General features: G+C 39.7%; 1 protein-coding gene across 1 annotated transcript; it reads right to left on the bottom strand.

Annotated features, from left to right (window-relative positions):
- Positions 1 to 9,187: 9,187 nt before the first annotated feature.
- atad1a (ATPase family AAA domain containing 1a) lies at positions 9,188 to 18,127 on the bottom strand. Its single transcript, XM_075468389.1, has 10 exons — positions 18,058 to 18,127; positions 17,143 to 17,343; positions 16,934 to 17,032; positions 16,725 to 16,845; positions 15,045 to 15,245; positions 14,311 to 14,417; positions 14,129 to 14,218; positions 13,777 to 13,827; positions 13,367 to 13,539; positions 9,188 to 11,711 (listed from the first exon to the last, which is right to left on the bottom strand). The coding sequence occupies exons 2-10, from the start codon at positions 17,314 to 17,316 to the stop codon at positions 11,582 to 11,584; spliced, it is 1,146 nt and encodes a 381-aa protein (XP_075324504.1). The 5' UTR covers positions 17,317 to 17,343; positions 18,058 to 18,127; the 3' UTR covers positions 9,188 to 11,581.
- Between the last annotated feature and the right edge of the window lie 1,455 nt (positions 18,128 to 19,582).

Genomic DNA, 19,582 nt, shown 5'->3' with positions numbered 1-19,582 from the left:
GACTGGCAGAGCGTGCTCTATAGACCATGTAGATAAGGGATATACTCTTGGATGGTTAACTTTTGGATGCTTAACCAGAGCGATCAAAAGCAGTAAATGTATTAGCAAAGCAGTTTTTCATCGAAAGGAGATTGTGATACGATAAATGAATAACCTCTAAAGCTGCAACAAGACCTAAAGCGCTTATGCTAACAAAAAAAAAAGCCAAACAATGAGATTGTGACTATTTACATAATTTAGCAATGAAACAATAATTTTTCATTGAAATCAGTATGTTGAGAATGTTGTTTATTTGCTGTCTTGCTGAGAGCTGGGGTCCGTTTCACGTAGCAGGTTCAACCAACTCTGAGTCTATTCCTGATCTCTGAGTTGATCTACTCTGAGATAGAAAACCCTGAGTTTTCGGTTCCAGAAACGCTGATTTGAGTGAGGTTAATCAACTCTGAGTAAGTTCACCTTGAGTTTAGCGCGTGCACCACAACTTTAAAAAGCCAGCATCAATGGAGCCCCGATTCGACGAGTCACCATGGCAACGGGGAAGAGGAGGGGCTACGTTTTTCACCAACCTCGAATTGGAAATCTTAATGCGCTCATACGGCGAGTTTCAATACGTTTTTAGAAATAAGTGCAACACCGCTGCAGCAGCAAAAGTGTAAGTTTAAATGTAGTCCTTTGCAATCACAATAATATTACAGGGAAACTGCTTGAATGGTAGCCCATTCATTTATTTCATTTAGGTGCAATCCCACAGGGGAGAAGCGCTCTTGGCAGCAGTTTAAGATGAAATATAAAAACATTGTTCAAACAGGTGAGACCTCGGCATGGAGGTACCTCATTTTGATCATGTTTTACACTGTAAAATAAATATTAAGTGGCTATTTGACTGTGCAGTTATTTTATTCCCAACATAATGCTGTTTTCACACACATAAACTATGTCTTCTCATCTATACCATCCATCCATCCATTATCTATACACCGCTGAATCCGTCAGTTGGGTCACGGGGGGGCTGGAGCCTATCCCAGCGGTCAATGGGCAAGAGGCGGGGTACACCCTGGACAGGCCGCCAGTCCATCACAGGGCCACATAGAGACAAACGAGACAAACAACCATGCACACTCACAGTCACTCCGAAGGACAATTTAGAGTCATCATCTATATCATGTTCTGTTAAATAATTAAGCCTATTTAAACTAACACAGATTTCTACTGAGTCAACAGAAAGAAGGCAGATGCCCGTAAAACGGGTGGTGGCCACCACCTCTAACGGGAGGGCAGTGGCTGAGGGAGTCCCCGGAGGGAATCCACCCCCAAGACACGAGTGCCTTTATAAAATATAATAGGCCTATATATGTCTTTTTTAAGCCTATTCATACAAATATTTATTTGTCTTTTATGTCTTTTTTTTCTTTTGTCCCAACACATTCTGATGGTGCCGCTCAAAAAGATAATTGTCTGTAACTGCAAAAATCTATGCGCGGTCTGATAACCATCTCCGACGAATATTTATTTCTCTGCGCAATAATGCTGCACCTTCATCCACGGGATCGTTGTCAAAAGGACATGCCATGTTCGTGAAAAAAGTCGCCTCCTACTGTGCCTAATGGACTTATAGAAGTAGAAGAACTCGCTCTGCTGACTGAATGAATGAGGAAATCAAATGGCGTGTGTGGCTGAAAGAGGGCGGAGACAGAAAGAAACTCAAGGTTTCTTGAATAAAACCTGGTCCCGACCAGGTTAGGTTCAGAGAGTCTGTTACTACGGTAACTGACCGTGAGGTTAAGTTACCTCTCTTTGTGAAACAGGCTAGAGTTACCCCTCTTTCTCGGGGTTGAGTTACCTCCCTTTGTGAAACGGAAAACTCAGGGTTTCCCTCATTTCAGGGTTAACCTACTCAGAGTTTTCACTAAACTGCTACGTGAAACGGACCTCTGGATGAGATATTTGTCAGCCTCTAAAAAAATCCAGCTTAATGCTGATTTGACTTAGCATAAATTCTGGAACTGGGGGATTTAGTTTGGGTGATGGGTAAAGCTAGCCCGGTTCTGTTCTTTCATCTTACTCCTTACAGGAAAAAAGTGAAAAAATCTTTTTAATGTCACAAAATACCAAGTTAGTTCTTAAAAATACACCAAATAACTTTGATGATCAGGTAGTCTTATTAAGAAATATCTTATGAATCTCTGTCAATATAGGCACAAAGAATTGAGTATACTTTGCGTTTAATGTGAATCCTAAATAGCTGCTAGTAAAGGTGCACTACAAACCTTTTTAAGATGATTGCATATATATATATTGGAAGGTTGAAAACACTGTGACAGTAAACCTAATATATTTCTCTTCCCTTTTTTTTTCCAATTCTATGTTTTAAGGTATTAGGAAAGAATAAAAATCATCTTAAAATCAGTTAAATACAGCCTCAGATGAATAATAAAACATGGCACATAATATCATGTTCAAGAACTTAAAAGTACTTTGTTTGTGTATGACACCATCAGTCCTTCGCATCATTGTGAAAGAACTTTGGCCCTCTCTGAAATGTTGCTTATTGAGTTCTTTTGGCGTTTACTTGAGCACAAATGCCAAAGTTGTTGATTTGCTGGGGTGCGTGTCCTCTTTGCACAAACTACAGTAATTTATGCCAAGTTACATGCTGTTGGACAGAGCCTCCCATTTGACTTTAAAATACTTTTGATTTACAGAGGAAATTATGGATGATTCAAAGGTGTCCAGGTTCTGTGGCTGCAAAACAGAAAAAAATATGCTTGACAGTTGTTTGTGCTGAAATGCTGCATTTGGTTTTCATCAAATTTGGTTTTGTGCATATGGCTAAACATCTTCCATTTGATCTCATCTGTCCAGAAGTCTTGTTGTTTGTTTAGATGCAATTTTACAAACCTAAGCCATGTTGCCACATTCTTTTTACAGAGAAGGGGCTTTCTTCTGCCACCCTTCCAAACAAGCCATACTTTTTCAGTCTTTAACATGTTAAAGGATAAGACCGGTTTTTTGACATTGGGCCCTTGATTTCACATTATAACATGATGTTCTACTCACCCCTGCTTGTTGTTTGTCATTTGGAGCTGTTCCGAAGATATTCGCGAGGCGTCTGGCTGCTCTCTTGAGATATTCGGCCATGAAACGGTTTCCTATGGGCAAGTTCATACAGGCACAAACTATGCTGTTTATAATTTATTAATTACTCTACACCAGCACTGATAACGTGGAGGTGCGTCGCTTACTTAAAAAAATCCGGGTTACTAATTTTGAATTTTAGCCGAATGAATAAATAGGCAGCAGGTCTGTGGGCTGCCTGTGGCAGTAGCACGACGATGACATCAGTAACACCCACTTTACGACAAAAAAATCAAAATTACAATAACCCGGATTTTTTTAAGTAAGCGACGCACCTCCACGTTATCAGTTCTAGTGTAGAGTAATTAATAAATTATAAACAGCATAGTTTGTGCCTGTATGAGCTTGCCCATAGGAAACCGTTTCATGGCCGAATATCTCAAGAGAGCAGCCAGACGCCTCGCGAATATCTTCGGAACAGCTCCAAATGACAAACAACAAGCAGGGGTGAGTAGAACATCATGCTATAATGTGAAATCAAGGGCCCAATGTCAAAAAACCGGTCTTATCCTTTAACTGAGGCCATTTTTCAAAGCTGGGAAATTTCCATGGGAATTAACTAGTATTTATGGCAATTAACGGGAATAAACTGGAAATTTTCAAAATTGAAGGTTGGGAACTTAAATATAGTTGGTAAAAAATATATTGCAGCATAATGTTGGACTGGCACATAGCACACTACTTACTGCAGGGCTACACTCCCTACATGCATTTTGGCTTCCTCCATCACACGCAGGTGATTTCTAGAATTCTGAACCCCAAAGACAACATAAAGTCAAGTAAACTTTCATATTATGAGGTAGATATATTTGATCAAAAGTTCAACCAGCAGTTATTAAATCAAAATGTATTCATACAGATAATTGATAAACCAGATATGCTAAATGTGAGCTTGCTAGCACCATTTCATTAAAAATCTTATCGTGCTAGCTACTTCAAATGTGATGCTGTTTCTTCTGATTTCTGCTCGATAGTTTTTTGTAACCATACAAATTTTTTTGCAACATCAGTCAAAATTTTGAAGAGTAATCCATTTCTACAGCTCACTATATATCAGTGCATTGCATTAGTGTTTTTTAAAAATGTTTTGGTCATCTTATTATTTTTTTTATGTGTAAATGATCCAAATTGGAATATTTCCAAAGTTCACAAGCTAAAATTCCCGTGGAAAGTTTCTGGAAATTTTCCACTCCTTTGCAACCCCAATTAAGAGCAGTTGATCCACAGCACCTGGGTGCTAATTACTGATCTGATTAATATGGAAGCATTAAGGGTTGATTTCATTTTTCACACACTGCTTTTGCATTTTGGCTTTAATTGTGTAAAATAAAAGATGACATGCTGTAATTTGTCATGAGCTCTATTTCATCTGAGGATTTATGGACCAACAATAACCAGAATTTTCAATTATGCCCTTATATCTTAAACCTTAGAACTAAAAGAGAAGATACTTCCTTTTTCACATGATTGTAGGTAGGTACTGAATTGTCTGAAAAGCGAGAGATACTCAAATGAACTATCATCAGTGCCCTCTTCTGTGGCTTCTTTCCAGCATTGATTGAATCCAATTTGCTACTGTGAGGCTGCTCTGCTATTCAGACACTACGCTTATGAAATATGGCTTTGTGAGTTATCCACTCCTAAGCATCAGCAGGGAACAGGATATCCTGCTGAGAAACGTGGCAGGGATAACAGCTGCCGCTGATTTCACCGGGCTTGCTCGATCATGTCCAATGGCCGTGAAGCTTTCAGAGGACGGAAACAGAGTGGGGCCATTATACGCACTCTTCACCACCCCTCTCAGATGGATAAAAGGTTGAGACCATCAGAACAGCTCGGTGAGCTGCTGCATTGGCAGACAAAGTGAATGTATCAGAGCTCTCCTCTCTGTGGCAAGTCTGGCATCTCCAACCAGCTGTGCTGCGGGGGAGAGCTTCTTATCGACTGGGAGCTGTCCTCTGATTGAAAAGAGCCAGAATGGAGACTTTTACTTTGACTCCCTTTCCATGAATAATTCATTAATGGCTTTATGAATTACTAATTAATGAGTCTAAGCTCAAACAAGCACCCGAACAGAACTTAGTAGGAGGAAAATACTGAGGAATTTGCCTCATTTAAGACTACAGTGTGAATATCATGGTATCTACTATCCACATCAGTCTTTGAGATGTAAGATCAAAGGGTATGTAATGACTACAAAACACTGCTGTGTGAAAGTAAGGTTTACCTCAATCATCATGCTTTCTAGTGAGAGAGCGTTTTATTGGCATGAGCAGAGAAGAGAAAGGTCAACATAGTGAAGTCATAACTTATGTTTAGAAAAAGAATGTTGCTTTCCAGTCCCAGGCCCTCACTACATAAACTATGCACACCCTCGCATACCAACAGACAGGATCTGTGATGTAATTTCACACAGGAGTTCCCTGATGGGAATGTCATGTAATGTCATAAATATCAACCAAGAAGGGAGTGACAAAACAGGAATCTACTCATAAAGCCCCCAAACATGTTCTCTATAAATAAAAGCACAACAGATGTTTCAAGGCTTTCTAGGGAGCTAGTAAGTCATGAGCTAAATCATTTGCTGGCCATCGTATTGATCTCATATCATCATCAGTATACATTTGACTGTATTATCAGTGTGTAGGTAATATAAAAATGCATTCAAACGTTGGAATAGTGATTTTCTTCCATTTCCAGGCCAGTCACATGTGACATGTAAATGCATGTGACTGATATCACGTAAGAACTGGGAAACTTTCCTGCCTTCACGTTTTGAGCCAATCCAAACTTTTCGAACAAATCCAACCATGTATAACACAAAATTCTGTACATTGCCTACAGAAATCCAATTAATTCCCTATACACTCATAACTGAGCGTATGTGGGACCTGTGCAATGTGTATTGCATGTGCATGCACACACACACACACACACACACACACACACACACACACACACACACACACACACACACACACACACACACACACACACACACACACACACATTCATTTGCCCAGTCGCATGCTTGCTATGCAGCTGTTGTGTCGTCCTGTGGTTTCAGGCCATCCATATCCAGAGTTGTGTTGAATGTGCTTGCTGCTGGTGTTGTTGCTGCTTGTGCTTTTTTGTTGTTTTGTTTATGTTGTTTGTCTGCTTACAGGTGCTCCTGGTGGTATTCCACCTGGATTCCCCACAGAGGCCGTGGGATGTCTTCAGTTTGGTTTCTGCAGGTGTAGCGGCTGGTTGTCTGGTTTATCATTGTTTTCTCCGATCGTTTCTTTCTATTTCTTTCCAGTTTCTTTTTCTTTGCTCTCCCTCTTTCCCTGTCCCCCTGTCAGGTTCGGCACTGTGACATGTAAAGTTTTGTAACAACAATAAATAAATAAATACCTAGTACTTTGGAAACAAGGGGAGCTTTACAATTATAAAGCCTCCCTTGGCGAAGCAAATGTGTTTGGCATAAAATGGTATTCAGATTACAATTCTGCTGCAATAATGCTGGACAGGACAAGGGAAAAAAAAGAATCCAATTCATTGTAATCCAATCAGAATCCAATCAAATCCAGTTAATTAAATTCGAAATTAATCCAGATCTTACATACAGAGCCAATTGAAAGAAAGTCGCCTAGCTAAGGAAACCAACAGATTGCAGCGAGACTTCATTTTGATCCAATCTCCCATCCTGAGCGTGCACGAGGAAACTGTGGGATGCATACATATTGCCTCGACACAGGCAATATAATTCAGCAAAGCTAACACCACTGTGCTGGTCTTAAGATGATCATAGATCAAAATCAAACAAATAAAGAATGCTGGATATAATGAAGCTGTTTAACATTATCAGTAACCACCTACAGTCTTTCCTATCAAATGCCAACATGTGCTATCACAGAAATCCTTGAATAAAGCTGAGATTGATGATAATGGTATTAGTTTCGCTTGTACAAAAGCAACATTTTTAGAATAACTCCTAAAAAGACCTTGAAGACCACCTGATCTGAACGAGGTTTCACAGCAGGCCATCCAATAATGCTCAAGATATTCGACTTCAGAGTGATGCAGAAAAACTTGTCCATGCATTTGTTACTTCAAGATTGGACTACTGTAATTCTTTATTATTGGGCTGTCCCACAAATGAACTGAAAAGTCCCCAGCTGATCCAAAATGCTGCAGCCAGAGTTCTGATGAGAACCAACAGGAGAGCTCATATTTCTCCAGTTTTAGCTTCTCTTCATTGGCTCCCTGTTAAATTCAGAATAGAATTTAAGATTCTTCTCCTCACATATAAAGCTCAGAATGACCGAGCTCCATCATATCTTAAAGATCTCATCGTAAGATAATTTCATTCCCAAACTGCAGGTTTACTTGAGGTTCCCAGAGTTTCTAAAAGTAGAATGGGAGGCAGAGCCTTCAGTTATCAGGCCCCTCTCTTGTGGAATAAGCTGCCAGTAAACGGCCGGGAAGCAGACACCCTTTCCACTTTTAAGACCAGGCTTAAAACTTTCCTTTTTGATAAAGCTTATAGTTAGGGTTAGCTCAGGTGACAATGAAACATCCCATAGTTAAGCTGCTATAGAACTAGCCAGCTGGGGGCCTCATCTGTCACACCTTTCCTCACTTTACTCTCTTTTTCCCCCCCGTTTAATTTCTCAAATTATATTATGTACATTTGGTATTATTGTTGTCATTAATCTGTGTTTCCCTGTTCCAACAGGTATCCTTTGAATGGTGTTACAGTGTTTGTTGTCCCCCCTTTTCTGTCCTCTCAAACCCCAGCTGGTCGAGGCGGATGGCCACCCTTCCTGAGTCTGGTTCTGCCAGAGGTTTCTTCCTGTTAAAAGGGAGTCGTTTCTCTCTACAGCCGCCTCAGGCACGCTCAGGCCGGGAGATTGGACCGAAAAACAAAAAGTTTTCAGTGCAATCTGTTGGTTTTCTTAGCTAGGAAATTGTTTTTGAATTGGCTCTATATGTATGATTAATTTTGAACTTAATTAATTGTATTTGATTGGATTATGATTACAATGAATTGAACTCTACTTGGCTTGAATTGGACTGTATTATTAAAGTGCCTTGAGATGACATTTGTTGTAATTTGGCGCTATATAAATAAAACTGAATTGAACTATGTACAAAGAAATGACAATATCACACTGCTCCTATAGAAAAAGTCAGGGTTTGGATTATCACCAGCATTTGTGTCAATAGTTCCCTGAATGTGCTGATGACAAAATGATGAAGATCTTAGTCTTTAACCTTTAAAGCCTTTATCAAGCACTGATATGAATGACAAGTTAAATGGGATGATTCACACCTGGCTATGGTGTAGTCTGAAAATGACCAGTGAAGAGCGCTGTTGCTTTGACAGCGGCCAGGAGCAGCTTAAACAACATGAGTATAACACATGAAAAGAGTCTGGATTGTCTTAAGCGTGGTGTAGGCACTGCTAGATGACAGTCCTGTGACGACCGGAGTGACCGAGTTGTGACCAGGGTTGGGGAGTAACGGATTACATGTAATGGCGTTACGGTAAAAGGATTCAAAATAAAAGTAACTGTAATCCGTTACAGTACAAGCAAAAACGATGTACTCAGATTACAGTTACATTCAGTGAGAATGGGGGTTACTTAACAGGAGTACAATTTGTGCGAGGTTGCAGTGACAGAGGTACAGAGCGGCAGGGTCGGACTGGGGAAAAAAAAAATCGGCCCTGGCAATTTTCCCCGGGACCAGCCCCCCCCTCAGTATTAATTAGTATCTCCATGTTGTGACATAAACCTTGGCAAGAGCATTCAAGTAGATGGGAGCCGTTCCATTAAGGACTCTGTAGGCTAACATCATCAAATCTATCTATATATGTGGTATTCAGATTTTGATCAGCTACCCCTTAAAAGCCGATATTTAAAACTTTTTGGCAATCAGCGAGTCCTGAGAATTAGACCTATTCATGATGAAAGGCTTCTGTTAGAAAGTAGTAAAAGCCGATTATGGCCAATTACGGCTTATTAATAAATCTCTTATGAGTGCAGAAAATTGACAGCAGCAGCTGTGGAATTTAAAAAACGGTTTAATGGAAATTCAGGCTTCCAAATTATATAGCTCACATTAACAGATCCAAAACAAATAAACCAAACACAGGCAACATTCCTCACTATGAGTAAATAAGTAGGGGTGTCACGAGCCATTGATATTGACAATAATGTGAAGTTAGAAATACCAGCACTGCATGAATATTACAATATGATAACACTGCAAATGACATTAGTTCATTGGATCGATGGTGGCCTACCTATCAAAATATTCAATATTTTGCAGACTTCGTGTCTCCCTACATTCATACCTTATTACAATTTGATTGCAAACAGAGACAAAACCCACAATAAACACTGGCAAATTTGACTGTTATGAGGACTTTATCTTGAGATATGAGGTTTTAAAACATAAAAAAAAGAAAGGAACAAGGACAAACAGGCAGAAAACTGTACTAAATTAAATAAGCTGGATGCAAACTTAGGTTCCATTTATTGAATATGCTTAACAGTACCATTTCACATTCAATGCAAACACATTTTTGACAGTGTGAGTAACGACTACAAATGGACAAAGTGTGCTGACAGAATGAAGGACCTGATCGATGATGTTGCATTAAGAGAACACATTTACACAGGCTTTACCTTTATCCAAAGAAGGTAACTTAGACCTGCAAGCAGCACTGGATTACATGTCAACATCCTGACCTTTAACGCTCACCTCAGCTACACTAACGAAGAGCAACGGATGTCTAAGCATTACTAGATAATCCAATAAAGCAGAAACAACACAGTATGCACGTTCTCATTTTTTTCACCATAATGCAATTAAAAAGGCTCTAATTCAGAGCAGTTTGTAACAACTGCCTCAGTAACGGTATCGTGAAGCCACAGTGCCACCACATGGACCAATGACAAACACGCCCAAGCTTGCTCAGCCATGTGTGGGAGAAATGCCCGCATGACGCCCACAGTAGATTACAGTACACATGATGTGAGCATATGCTGAAAAAAAAAAAAAGAAAAAAAAAGAAAACCTCACTACTAACTTCTGACAGATGGCCGTATGAGAGCCACCCTCCCTTCAAAGAGAAATTTAAAATGAACTGACTTGATATGTGCTGCAGTGACAACTGCTGTCAGTGTCTGATTGATGCACAGAACATGACATGAAATTAAAAAAAGTGCTAAAAAAAAGAAAAAACAGGGACTCACTGATTATCGCAAAATAAATACAACATTTAAAACTGATGAAAAATACACTGGTACAATTTTAACGCCAAGATGTGTCACAAATCTACATTGTCACAAGTCTAAACTAAAGTATCAGCTCTTTACTGTGCTGTGATGCAACAGTTTATATTTTTTACATAATTTAGTAGTAGAGTATACATTATGGAGACACCAGGACTCAGAAGTCTGTTAAAATACTGCCCACGGCTGGTATCATTTGTGATCATGGTTTTAAGTGACTACCCCCTTTTCCACCTGACAACAATGTTTTGTAAACTACATGAATCATATTTACACCTCTGCAAAAATAACTGCACAGTCTACGATGGCATCCAATGTCTACACTACAGTAAACTTCTACCGTGGTTAATTTTACACCTAATACTGAAACAATTCTGCCACAGAGTAAAATGAGGATGGTTTCAAAATGTCTCTTTGAATAACAGGTGCCGATTAGCACGTTTTATTTCACCTGACTTTGCTCCGCCTTCCTCTGTCAGTTAGTGTAGATGCTGTGATTTGATGACATCTACAACTGACAAAAAAATCCCATATCAGTAGTATGATGTCATCTCAAAAGAAATATTCTACATTATTGCTCCTTGGGAGCAGAGATTGCACACATCGAGTATTGTATTCAGGTTCACAACTTCCCATTAGGGCCCCCTGTCCAATCAAATAAACAGAAGAAAAAAGTGCTGTTCAACCTTGGAAAAAGAAATACTGATGACACAACATTAAATGAAAATAAATAAACTAATCAGAAGAACAGAGTCTCCGAAGTCAAAAGGACTCGCAGGTCACGATTATGTGTGTGTCAGTTGTTGGGTGGCAGATGAAACCTTGTAGCATTTAGCATCATTTGTTCAAACAGGAAATATTCAGAACTGCTTCATGCACCTCAGAAAAAAACAGCGGCAATGCTCTTGGGGCGTAACACTGACAGTTTTCCTACGGATCGAGTCAGCATCCAGTCACGGTAGATTTCTAATATATTGCACCTGTACACATGTAAATGGGTCTGTGCTGAAAGGGAGCATGCTCACATGAACTCTATTAAGTTTAAGAACAGTGTGGCTGTCTGCTGGCTTCTCCAGCGTCACCTCTCATCATGAGTCTCTGCTCGGTGAGTTGAAACACACTGTGAGCAAAAAGGAGAAGAGAGCGCTTCCCGTCAGGGTTCAGTCCAGCGGAACCTCTGGTACGCTGGTTGACATGGAGGCTGTGGCCTGCTTGGATTCTTTCATCTTGTCCAAGCCGAAGAGGAGGTCCAACTGGGTGACTGGCCGCAGTCGCTCCTCGTCCACAGGCCTGGATATCGGGAAACAAAAGGTCAGAGGTCATGCGTAGAACCTGGGCTCCAGTTTCACACCATACATACATATAGATATATACATGCATGTGGGAGTGTGAGCATCCAGCTGTTAGCGTCTCCTTTCTAACTTGTCTGGCTTTGTGGGAAAGGCTTGTTATGTCATAATTCTACCCAAAATACACTGTATACTCCACCTACTTAGATTGAATAAAATGTATGAATTTGGGACACACACAGCGTCTTCTGGAAATACAACATATGCCAATATTTGTCTTTGCTTGCTTACACATAAATGCGTATAACATGACCCCGACGTAACATATTTGCTCCGTGTACAGTAGATGGTCCAGTGGTGATTTGAATAATCTTCTAATGACAAACCTTTTAAGACGTGCAATTTTTCCAATCTCAACCTGCTGATGACTGACAACTACACCAAGGCTGCATTGGCTTCTGGCCCTGAAGAACTATCGGACACCACATGGTGCCGCTTTGTATCATAATGGATCTTTTTTCTTTTTGTTGCACAGAGCTCTAAAAGAAAAAAAATACTTTTTTTTTTTCCTTCCAGCAGTGGTGCCTTGGGTTTCAAGAGTTGCTTAGCAACAGCTGAGGACGGGGTTACAAAGATATTTTTATAAAGGCTTTCAATTAGCCTTTTCTGTCCAGTGGAAAAAAAAAATCTTACCTAGATCCACCTTTTTAAATGACACACAGAACTATGGGATTTTGGTAGCTGCATTTGTAGTCGGGACTTTTTAATGTTAATCTTATTTAATATCATGAGCCACGTTGTGTGATTGGCCTTGCTTAAAAATGGAAAGGAAATCACAAGTAGATCAAAATTAGAAATCCTGTGCAGACAAATGACCTCGTTGAAAGATTTTCCACGGGTTTACGCTAACATCACAGCAGTCCAACAGTTCTTGTTGCTAGATCTTAGTAAAGCAATTGATATTGTGGATCATAACTTTAATTCTACATAGACTCTAAAAACTGGAGCAGATATCAGGAAAAGATATCATGTGGCTCAGAATATACTTAGAAGGCCTACATGGTCAGTATCAGAAATAATCAATCTGAACTTAATAAAGAAAAGGCTGAAATATATATATATATATATATATATACATACAAACTATGCAGATGGAAGGTAAGGGCTCAACAAGCGAGTAAGAACTAAAAATCTTGCTGTAGACATTGGTGTGAGTCTAAATGTCAGTGGCCCCATCAGAGCTGTGATAAAATCATCATTCATCTAGAAAGCAGTTGAAATGAGCTTTTGACCAAGGAGGATGGTCAAAAGCTCATTCACGTTTTCTTTTGGGTTGACCTCTGTAACACACTCCATACCAGTGAATAAAAACATCACTCCCTTGACTCTAAAGTACAGGATGTGACACAGGAAAATAGGAACAATGCAAGCCACTATGTATCCACTTGCCAAGTGGACAGTTTCAAAAGCTTGAGCATTTGCAGATATAATCAAAAGGCTTTGCTGGAATTGTCAAATGAAAAGTAATTTACCTGGATTCACATAATCAAATCAAACACTGCTCTCTGCTTCAGAAAACCCAAACTAATCTGACCATCTGTGACATGCAGTCAGAAACGAGGGCTGACAAAACTTGTGGGTAAAAATGTGTCCTACTTTTCCTCTTCTTGGCAGTCCTGCAGCTGCTGCGCTATCTGCCTCATTTGCTCCCTGCGGACGTAGTCCCGGACACGATACATGGCTGCATCGCGGCACAGCTCTCTGAGGTCACTGCCAGAGTAGCCGTCTGTCTTCTCTGCAATCTCCTTCAGATTAATGGCATTACTGAGCTGTGAAAAAAGCCAGATGTGCATTATGAGACAATTATATAGAATTTAGCTTTCACTAGTCTTTGCCCTGTGGTTGTTGCTGCCAGTCAAGAGCCAACGGCTCAAAGGTGGTGTGATTCATCTTATTGTGGTTTGACAGAAAAAATACAGGCATGACTCCTGAGAATGAGTTAAGAGAGCAGCGAGTTAAATAAATCATCCCACAGTTGACAAGGATGAGAAGAAACCCCATCTTACATTTTCTCCTGCTAAAATCAGCCTCAGGATGTCTTGTCTTTGCCTCATGTGCTGCAGAAAGACAGAAAAAACAGTGGTTGTTTTTTCATGTTATTCTATAACATGAGATCCAAGAAAAGAAATTATGTGTCAGCTAATATCTAATCACCAGTTTGCCATCAGAAAGCTGTCTAAATGTAATTTCATCTGCCTTGATATAATATATCACAATGTAGATTTATGAAAGGACAAAGGACAGTCATCTATTCTTATTCCAATTCACTCTTGATCAAACAGTATTGTGATTAAAAATGTATTTTGTGTTATCGTTTAGACAGAGTCTATGTTAATAGTGTACGTGTACACGTCTTACTGGCAGGCCAATGTGGAAAGTGGCTGGCATCCGACGCAGAATAGCTGGATCTACATCCTGTGGCCTGTTTGTAGCTCCCATCACCATCACCTAAAATTTCATGGATTACAACCAGCTACATGTCAAATGTGTTTACTCTGGTCGGCACTTTACAATTTGAGGAGGAACTCTGATGGTGTTACCTGGGTAGTTGTAGAGGTGTCCAGTCCATCCCACAGGCTCATAAACTGGGCTTTCATCATGGCTGTGGCCTCATGATCCAGGCTGGAGCGATTTCTCAGAAATGACTCTAACATACAGGAGGCGAGCAGTGAAACCAAGCATGAAGAGTGAGTACATAAAATGTACCTGATTTTTTAGGATGCGTTGCTTCAATCAAACTCAAGATGAGCTAATAGTTTTCATCAACTAATAAAATGTCTCACTTTCAACATTAGATATGTTCTCTATATTCTGTTGTGAATGAAATATTAGTTTAGAAGATTTGCATTCTGGTGTTATTTACGCGGCACAACTTTTTCCGGTACCGAGGTTGACCTGTAATGACAATCAGATAATAAACAATAGCTACATTTTTGACAGCACCAATATGCTTTCATATAAATAATTCTGTCAGATATGCGGTCTTTAATAGAGTGCTCACATTGCACCGCATTCTAAATCCCCGTCCTGCATTTATTTAGTTGAGGTGACAGAGGGATTGGCACACTTAAAAAGACTTTCTCTGTAAGGAACGCCATTATTCTGGGTTCCACGCTGTCCCTGATGATTTCCCCTGCAGTAAGATTTTATTAACAAGGAAAACACTTGTTTTTGTAACAGGTTCTATTATTTCATCTTATAAGAATAAAGATCCAGACAAATGAACATCTTACAAAGGGAAAAAATGATGTGAGAGATTGTTAGAGAAACTTACCAATCTCATCAATAAAGACGATACAAGGCTGAATTTTGACAGCTAAAGAGAAGACTGCAGCAGTCAGCTTCTGGGATTCACCGTACCACATATCAGTCAGCGTGGAGGCCTGAAGGTTGATAAATTTGCATCCTGAGGCCTTGGCTGTTGCCTTGGCAATCATGGTCTTTCCGCATCCCGGTGGACCGAATAATAAAACACCTGGAGGGACAAACAAAAAACAAAGACAAACAAAGAAAGATTTTCTTTTTAACTCAAAATTGTCTTTTTTACAGACCTCACTCACATAAAACATTACCAGCAGATGTGGTAGGATTATTTCTCTTTATCTTTGTCTTCTCTGGCAAACATAAAAGATAAATCTGACACTGCTCAACCGATCTGTTCCCATAGCGATTATCTTCAAAAGTTGTGCGATACAAACAATTCCTCAAGTCTAGGAGTGGAGCTGGATTCCCAGAGCAGCTAATTTTGGAGGCCGAGACATCCTGAGGCTTAGTGGAAAGCTTTGTGCCAAACAGTAAAACCTCTCTGTAGACAACAAAGTATCCCTCTCAAGTGATGCTCCGCTGTCACACTCCCAAGTAGATAAATCTCCTCCGAATCTCTTTTGGCACATCGTTGTAGATGGAAGCATAATTGACTGGATGGCTTTAAACAATTATAACAGCTGAAAAAAAAAGAACTTCCAGAAGTTATTAAACTTTCAACTTGCTGGCAGGTTTTTGACCCACCCAATTTACTCATACTGATATTAAAAAGGAGTGTCAGAAAATGTAAGTGTGACTTTGTCGCATGGTTTTGGACGGTTTCGTAATGAGGGTAAAAGCCTTTGTTGTGACCACTTTGGGGGTTTTCATATCCATGCTGCCTCACTCATAACTGCTCAAGTCTGTACGCTGATCTCCATCCAACTTAGAGGCAGACGCATCTCAGTCACTGCTTGACAGGCCTCATTGCAGACTGACCATGGCTCTTACCCAACTAACCAATTGTTTCATCATGGTTACATTCTAAAAACTACTTAACTCATCCCCAAATTCAAACTGCTGCTATCTAAAGGCAAAACTTAGTTTTTCTAATGATTGTGTTATAGTTGTCCTGCGAAATGGAGAAATATATGTTAGCTTTTTTTTTTTTATACTACTCCCTTTTCTTCATAAAATTGTACAAGTTAAATACAATTATTGTACATAAGATCTTAGAATTTGTGATTGAATACTGGCTGTAAGTGAGGACTGTGGACACTTTTAGTCTTCCATCAGTCTTCAGAAAGGAGTTTCAGTTCTTATACAGTGAACAAACTGTGCATCAAACCCCTTAAAAGTGCTGAACATAACTTGCGCTTGCATTAGAACTGAATCAGAGTCCAAAAAGAAACAGAGCCAAAACCTAAAGTGAAACCAAATTTGTAGACAATGGCTGCAAGTCTGAATAGTGAAATTATTAATTTCCTGTGTGTGTGTCTGATAACAAAGCCATTAAAGCATTATCCTAAAACCCGCTGGAAGCACTGAAGCCAAAATAAAATCAAATTATTTCATTCTTCACAAAAGCCTTCAGAAGGTTGATCATATCTGGTTTTATTATTTATCTAGGACTGTAATCTAATATAAATTGAAGACTGCAATTTATATTAGATTACCGTCCTAGATTTAAGCAAATCATATACTGTGGTACCTTTAGGTGGCTGGAAGAGTTTTGATGCGGGTAAAAGATGTCTCTTCTGAAAGGGTAGGATAACTGTGTCTTGCAGCTCATTTATGATTTCATCCAGACCTGCTATATCTCTCCAGGACACCTGAAAAATGGTAGAGTAAGGTTTAAATAAAAACATTCTCGTCAGGGAAATCATAAAAGTTACAAAGACCGAAGACTACAACACTTACCTTCATAGTATGTGGATCAACGAGGTGAGATGCAATATTCATCTCATACTCTGTTAGTTTGACCCCCTCGACACCAATCCTCTTCATCAGCTGTTCTGCCTGGAGAGTCGAAACACGCAAACCCCGATGAAGGCACGAGAGGATTACAGAAGCGACATTAAGCAAAGCACCATCCAACTTGAGCTTACAATATTGAAGCATCTACAAACCCTTTTCTTGGCTTGATTTTTCTGTTTAGAAGTAGGGTCCATCGCGTCAACCACCCATTTGATACTGTAGTATGTAGCTGCCCCAAAGACAGTCAGCCTCACCAACATGCCAAGCACTTCATTCCTGGACAATGGCCGCATCAGGGCCTCTCTGGGAAGATCTTTCAGAAGCATCTCTGCTGGTTGATGTCAGTCCATTGTCTGAACGAAGAGTTGGGAAGCAGAAACAACAATATAATGATATGGTACAGTTACATTAGATGTTGATCATAAGAGTCACAAACAGCAGCTAATCTAACAGCCTGCTAATGTCTGACACAAAGTATAAAGACAAGTTTTGACTGCAGTGGGGTGTTTTTGGGCAAAATATTTAAGAAAAGCATTAATGGCAGTGACTAAGTTGAACCAAAGTTTATATTTCACTTTCATAAGTTGTATAGAATACATGACGAATGAAAGAGTTGTTATAAGTCAGTCATAAATAGTACAAAATATATTTGAGGCAGAGACTTCAACATAAATTCAGCAGAACTTTACTTTTCAAAAAATCTTAAACACGATCAGGCGTTATTAGCTCTCCAACTCAAAAGCTAAAAGGCTTTCACTTGAAGAGTTTGCAGTATTTGCTCATTTGCCAGATGCAGAGGGTCAGAAACATAGAGACGCAATGTCCCCTTTTTTTAATGGCAGTTACGCCCATTTTTTGTGTTACCAAAGAGGACCCTTGCATGTTAGCATCTTCCTCCAAGCTAATGCTGCTCCTAGCTGCTAAAAGATAGCCCTAAACTACCTCCTTAACATCGTGTCATTTTTGCCTATCGGCTAATTACAAACATTTGACCCCTTCTCTGTATGCTGGCGCACATATTTGTGACATCATTTGCTGGATTATTAAATAAAAACAGCCATACTTACTGAAATTGAAATGGGCAACGCAATGAACGCAACGTTAGTAAACTGCATTGAAGGTGCAACACATTTTGTGGTTCGGGTAGGAACAAGTACCTCACTTCCTGTTCGCATGTTTGTAGAGAACCACTAGATGGCAAAACCTCCACACAGCTGAGTCACGGACAGCATCTATATCAGCGCATCAGAAACACCAGAGGCTTCACAAAAAAAAGAGTGAACAGATGCTGCACCAGCAATTACACTTTATTGTTCGGGAACAACAATTATTGTTGTAGGTTGTGTAGTTTTAAGATGAATTTTATTTTAGAGAGATTTATTCATGTTGTGTCCAACACTTCAGCCACTAAAAAAATCACATAAACTATTCCTCATTTCGTGGATTTAAAATGATCTGGTTTGTATAAAAATCATGGCAACTGTTGCGATTGAATTTATAAGATTTTGGCCTCATAATCAGTTTGAGCAGATTTTTTTTTCTTGGGAACCTGTGTATGATTGGATACCAAACACTCCAGCATGTCCTCAGGTAGACTGCATGCAAATCAATGGCGATTTTAGGTGGTGGCCAAGGGTGGCCAGGGCCACCACTGAAATGTCATTGGTCACCCCGATGGCCACCCTAGATCTGATAGGTAATTTAAAAAAAAATTTTTTTTTTTATGTCGTAATTTGCTCTGAGTGTGTAGGGGAACTTTATTCAGCAAACTTTATGTAAGAGGAACAGCTAAAAGACGAGGGCACAAGACATTTCACAGTCCAGAGCAGCAGGTCCTACACAGCCTCATCTCAGCATTTTCCCACGAACCATGCAAGGAGACAGGAAGAGGTCCTTCAAAAGCGAGTGGTATAAACAGCACCCATGGCTTGAATACTCACAATGTCAAAACGCTGCCTACTGTTTTGCGTGCAGACAGTTTTCTTTGCCAAATACCCAGGAGTTACTACCCTTCTCTCTCTCTCTCTCTCTGTGTCTGTCTGTCTATATACATGTCTTTCTATATATATATATATATACATACACACGTGTGTGAGGTGTGTATAATTCCGTGATTCCATGGCCACCTCAAGACTATTTTTGTGCCACATCTTGGCCACCCTAGTAAAAATGTTCTGGATACGCCACTGATGCAAATGAACCCCGGTGTGAGGTAGCATATCTAAAACCATAATCTTTGTTTGGTTTCCACTCTTTTCCAGCACTGTCTGATAATGAATAATTCAGTCTTCTTAACAGCAGCCTCAAAGATAAGACCATAACAAATGGCCCTCTTCTACATGCAATTTATCACACATGGGCCAAAGGGATTGTTAATTGTCACAGACTGTCAGCTAAATTTGATGATGCTGTTACAGCTTGTATGCAGACCAGTCTTGACTGTAAGTTTTCATCAATAAAGCACTGCAGAGAAACAAACAGAAGATTTGAAATGTAAAAACTGTAATGCAGTTGATTTAATGCGCACACAAGTTTCAGTTTGTATGTGTCTTTCAGTCTCACATCTCCTGCATCAACTTGCAGCAAAAAAAC

Source organism: Odontesthes bonariensis, chromosome 6, assembly GCF_027942865.1.
Source record: "Odontesthes bonariensis isolate fOdoBon6 chromosome 6, fOdoBon6.hap1, whole genome shotgun sequence".
Classification (NCBI taxonomy): domain Eukaryota; kingdom Metazoa; phylum Chordata; class Actinopteri; order Atheriniformes; family Atherinopsidae; genus Odontesthes; species Odontesthes bonariensis.
This window is presented reverse-complemented; position numbering and strand designations above follow the sequence as displayed.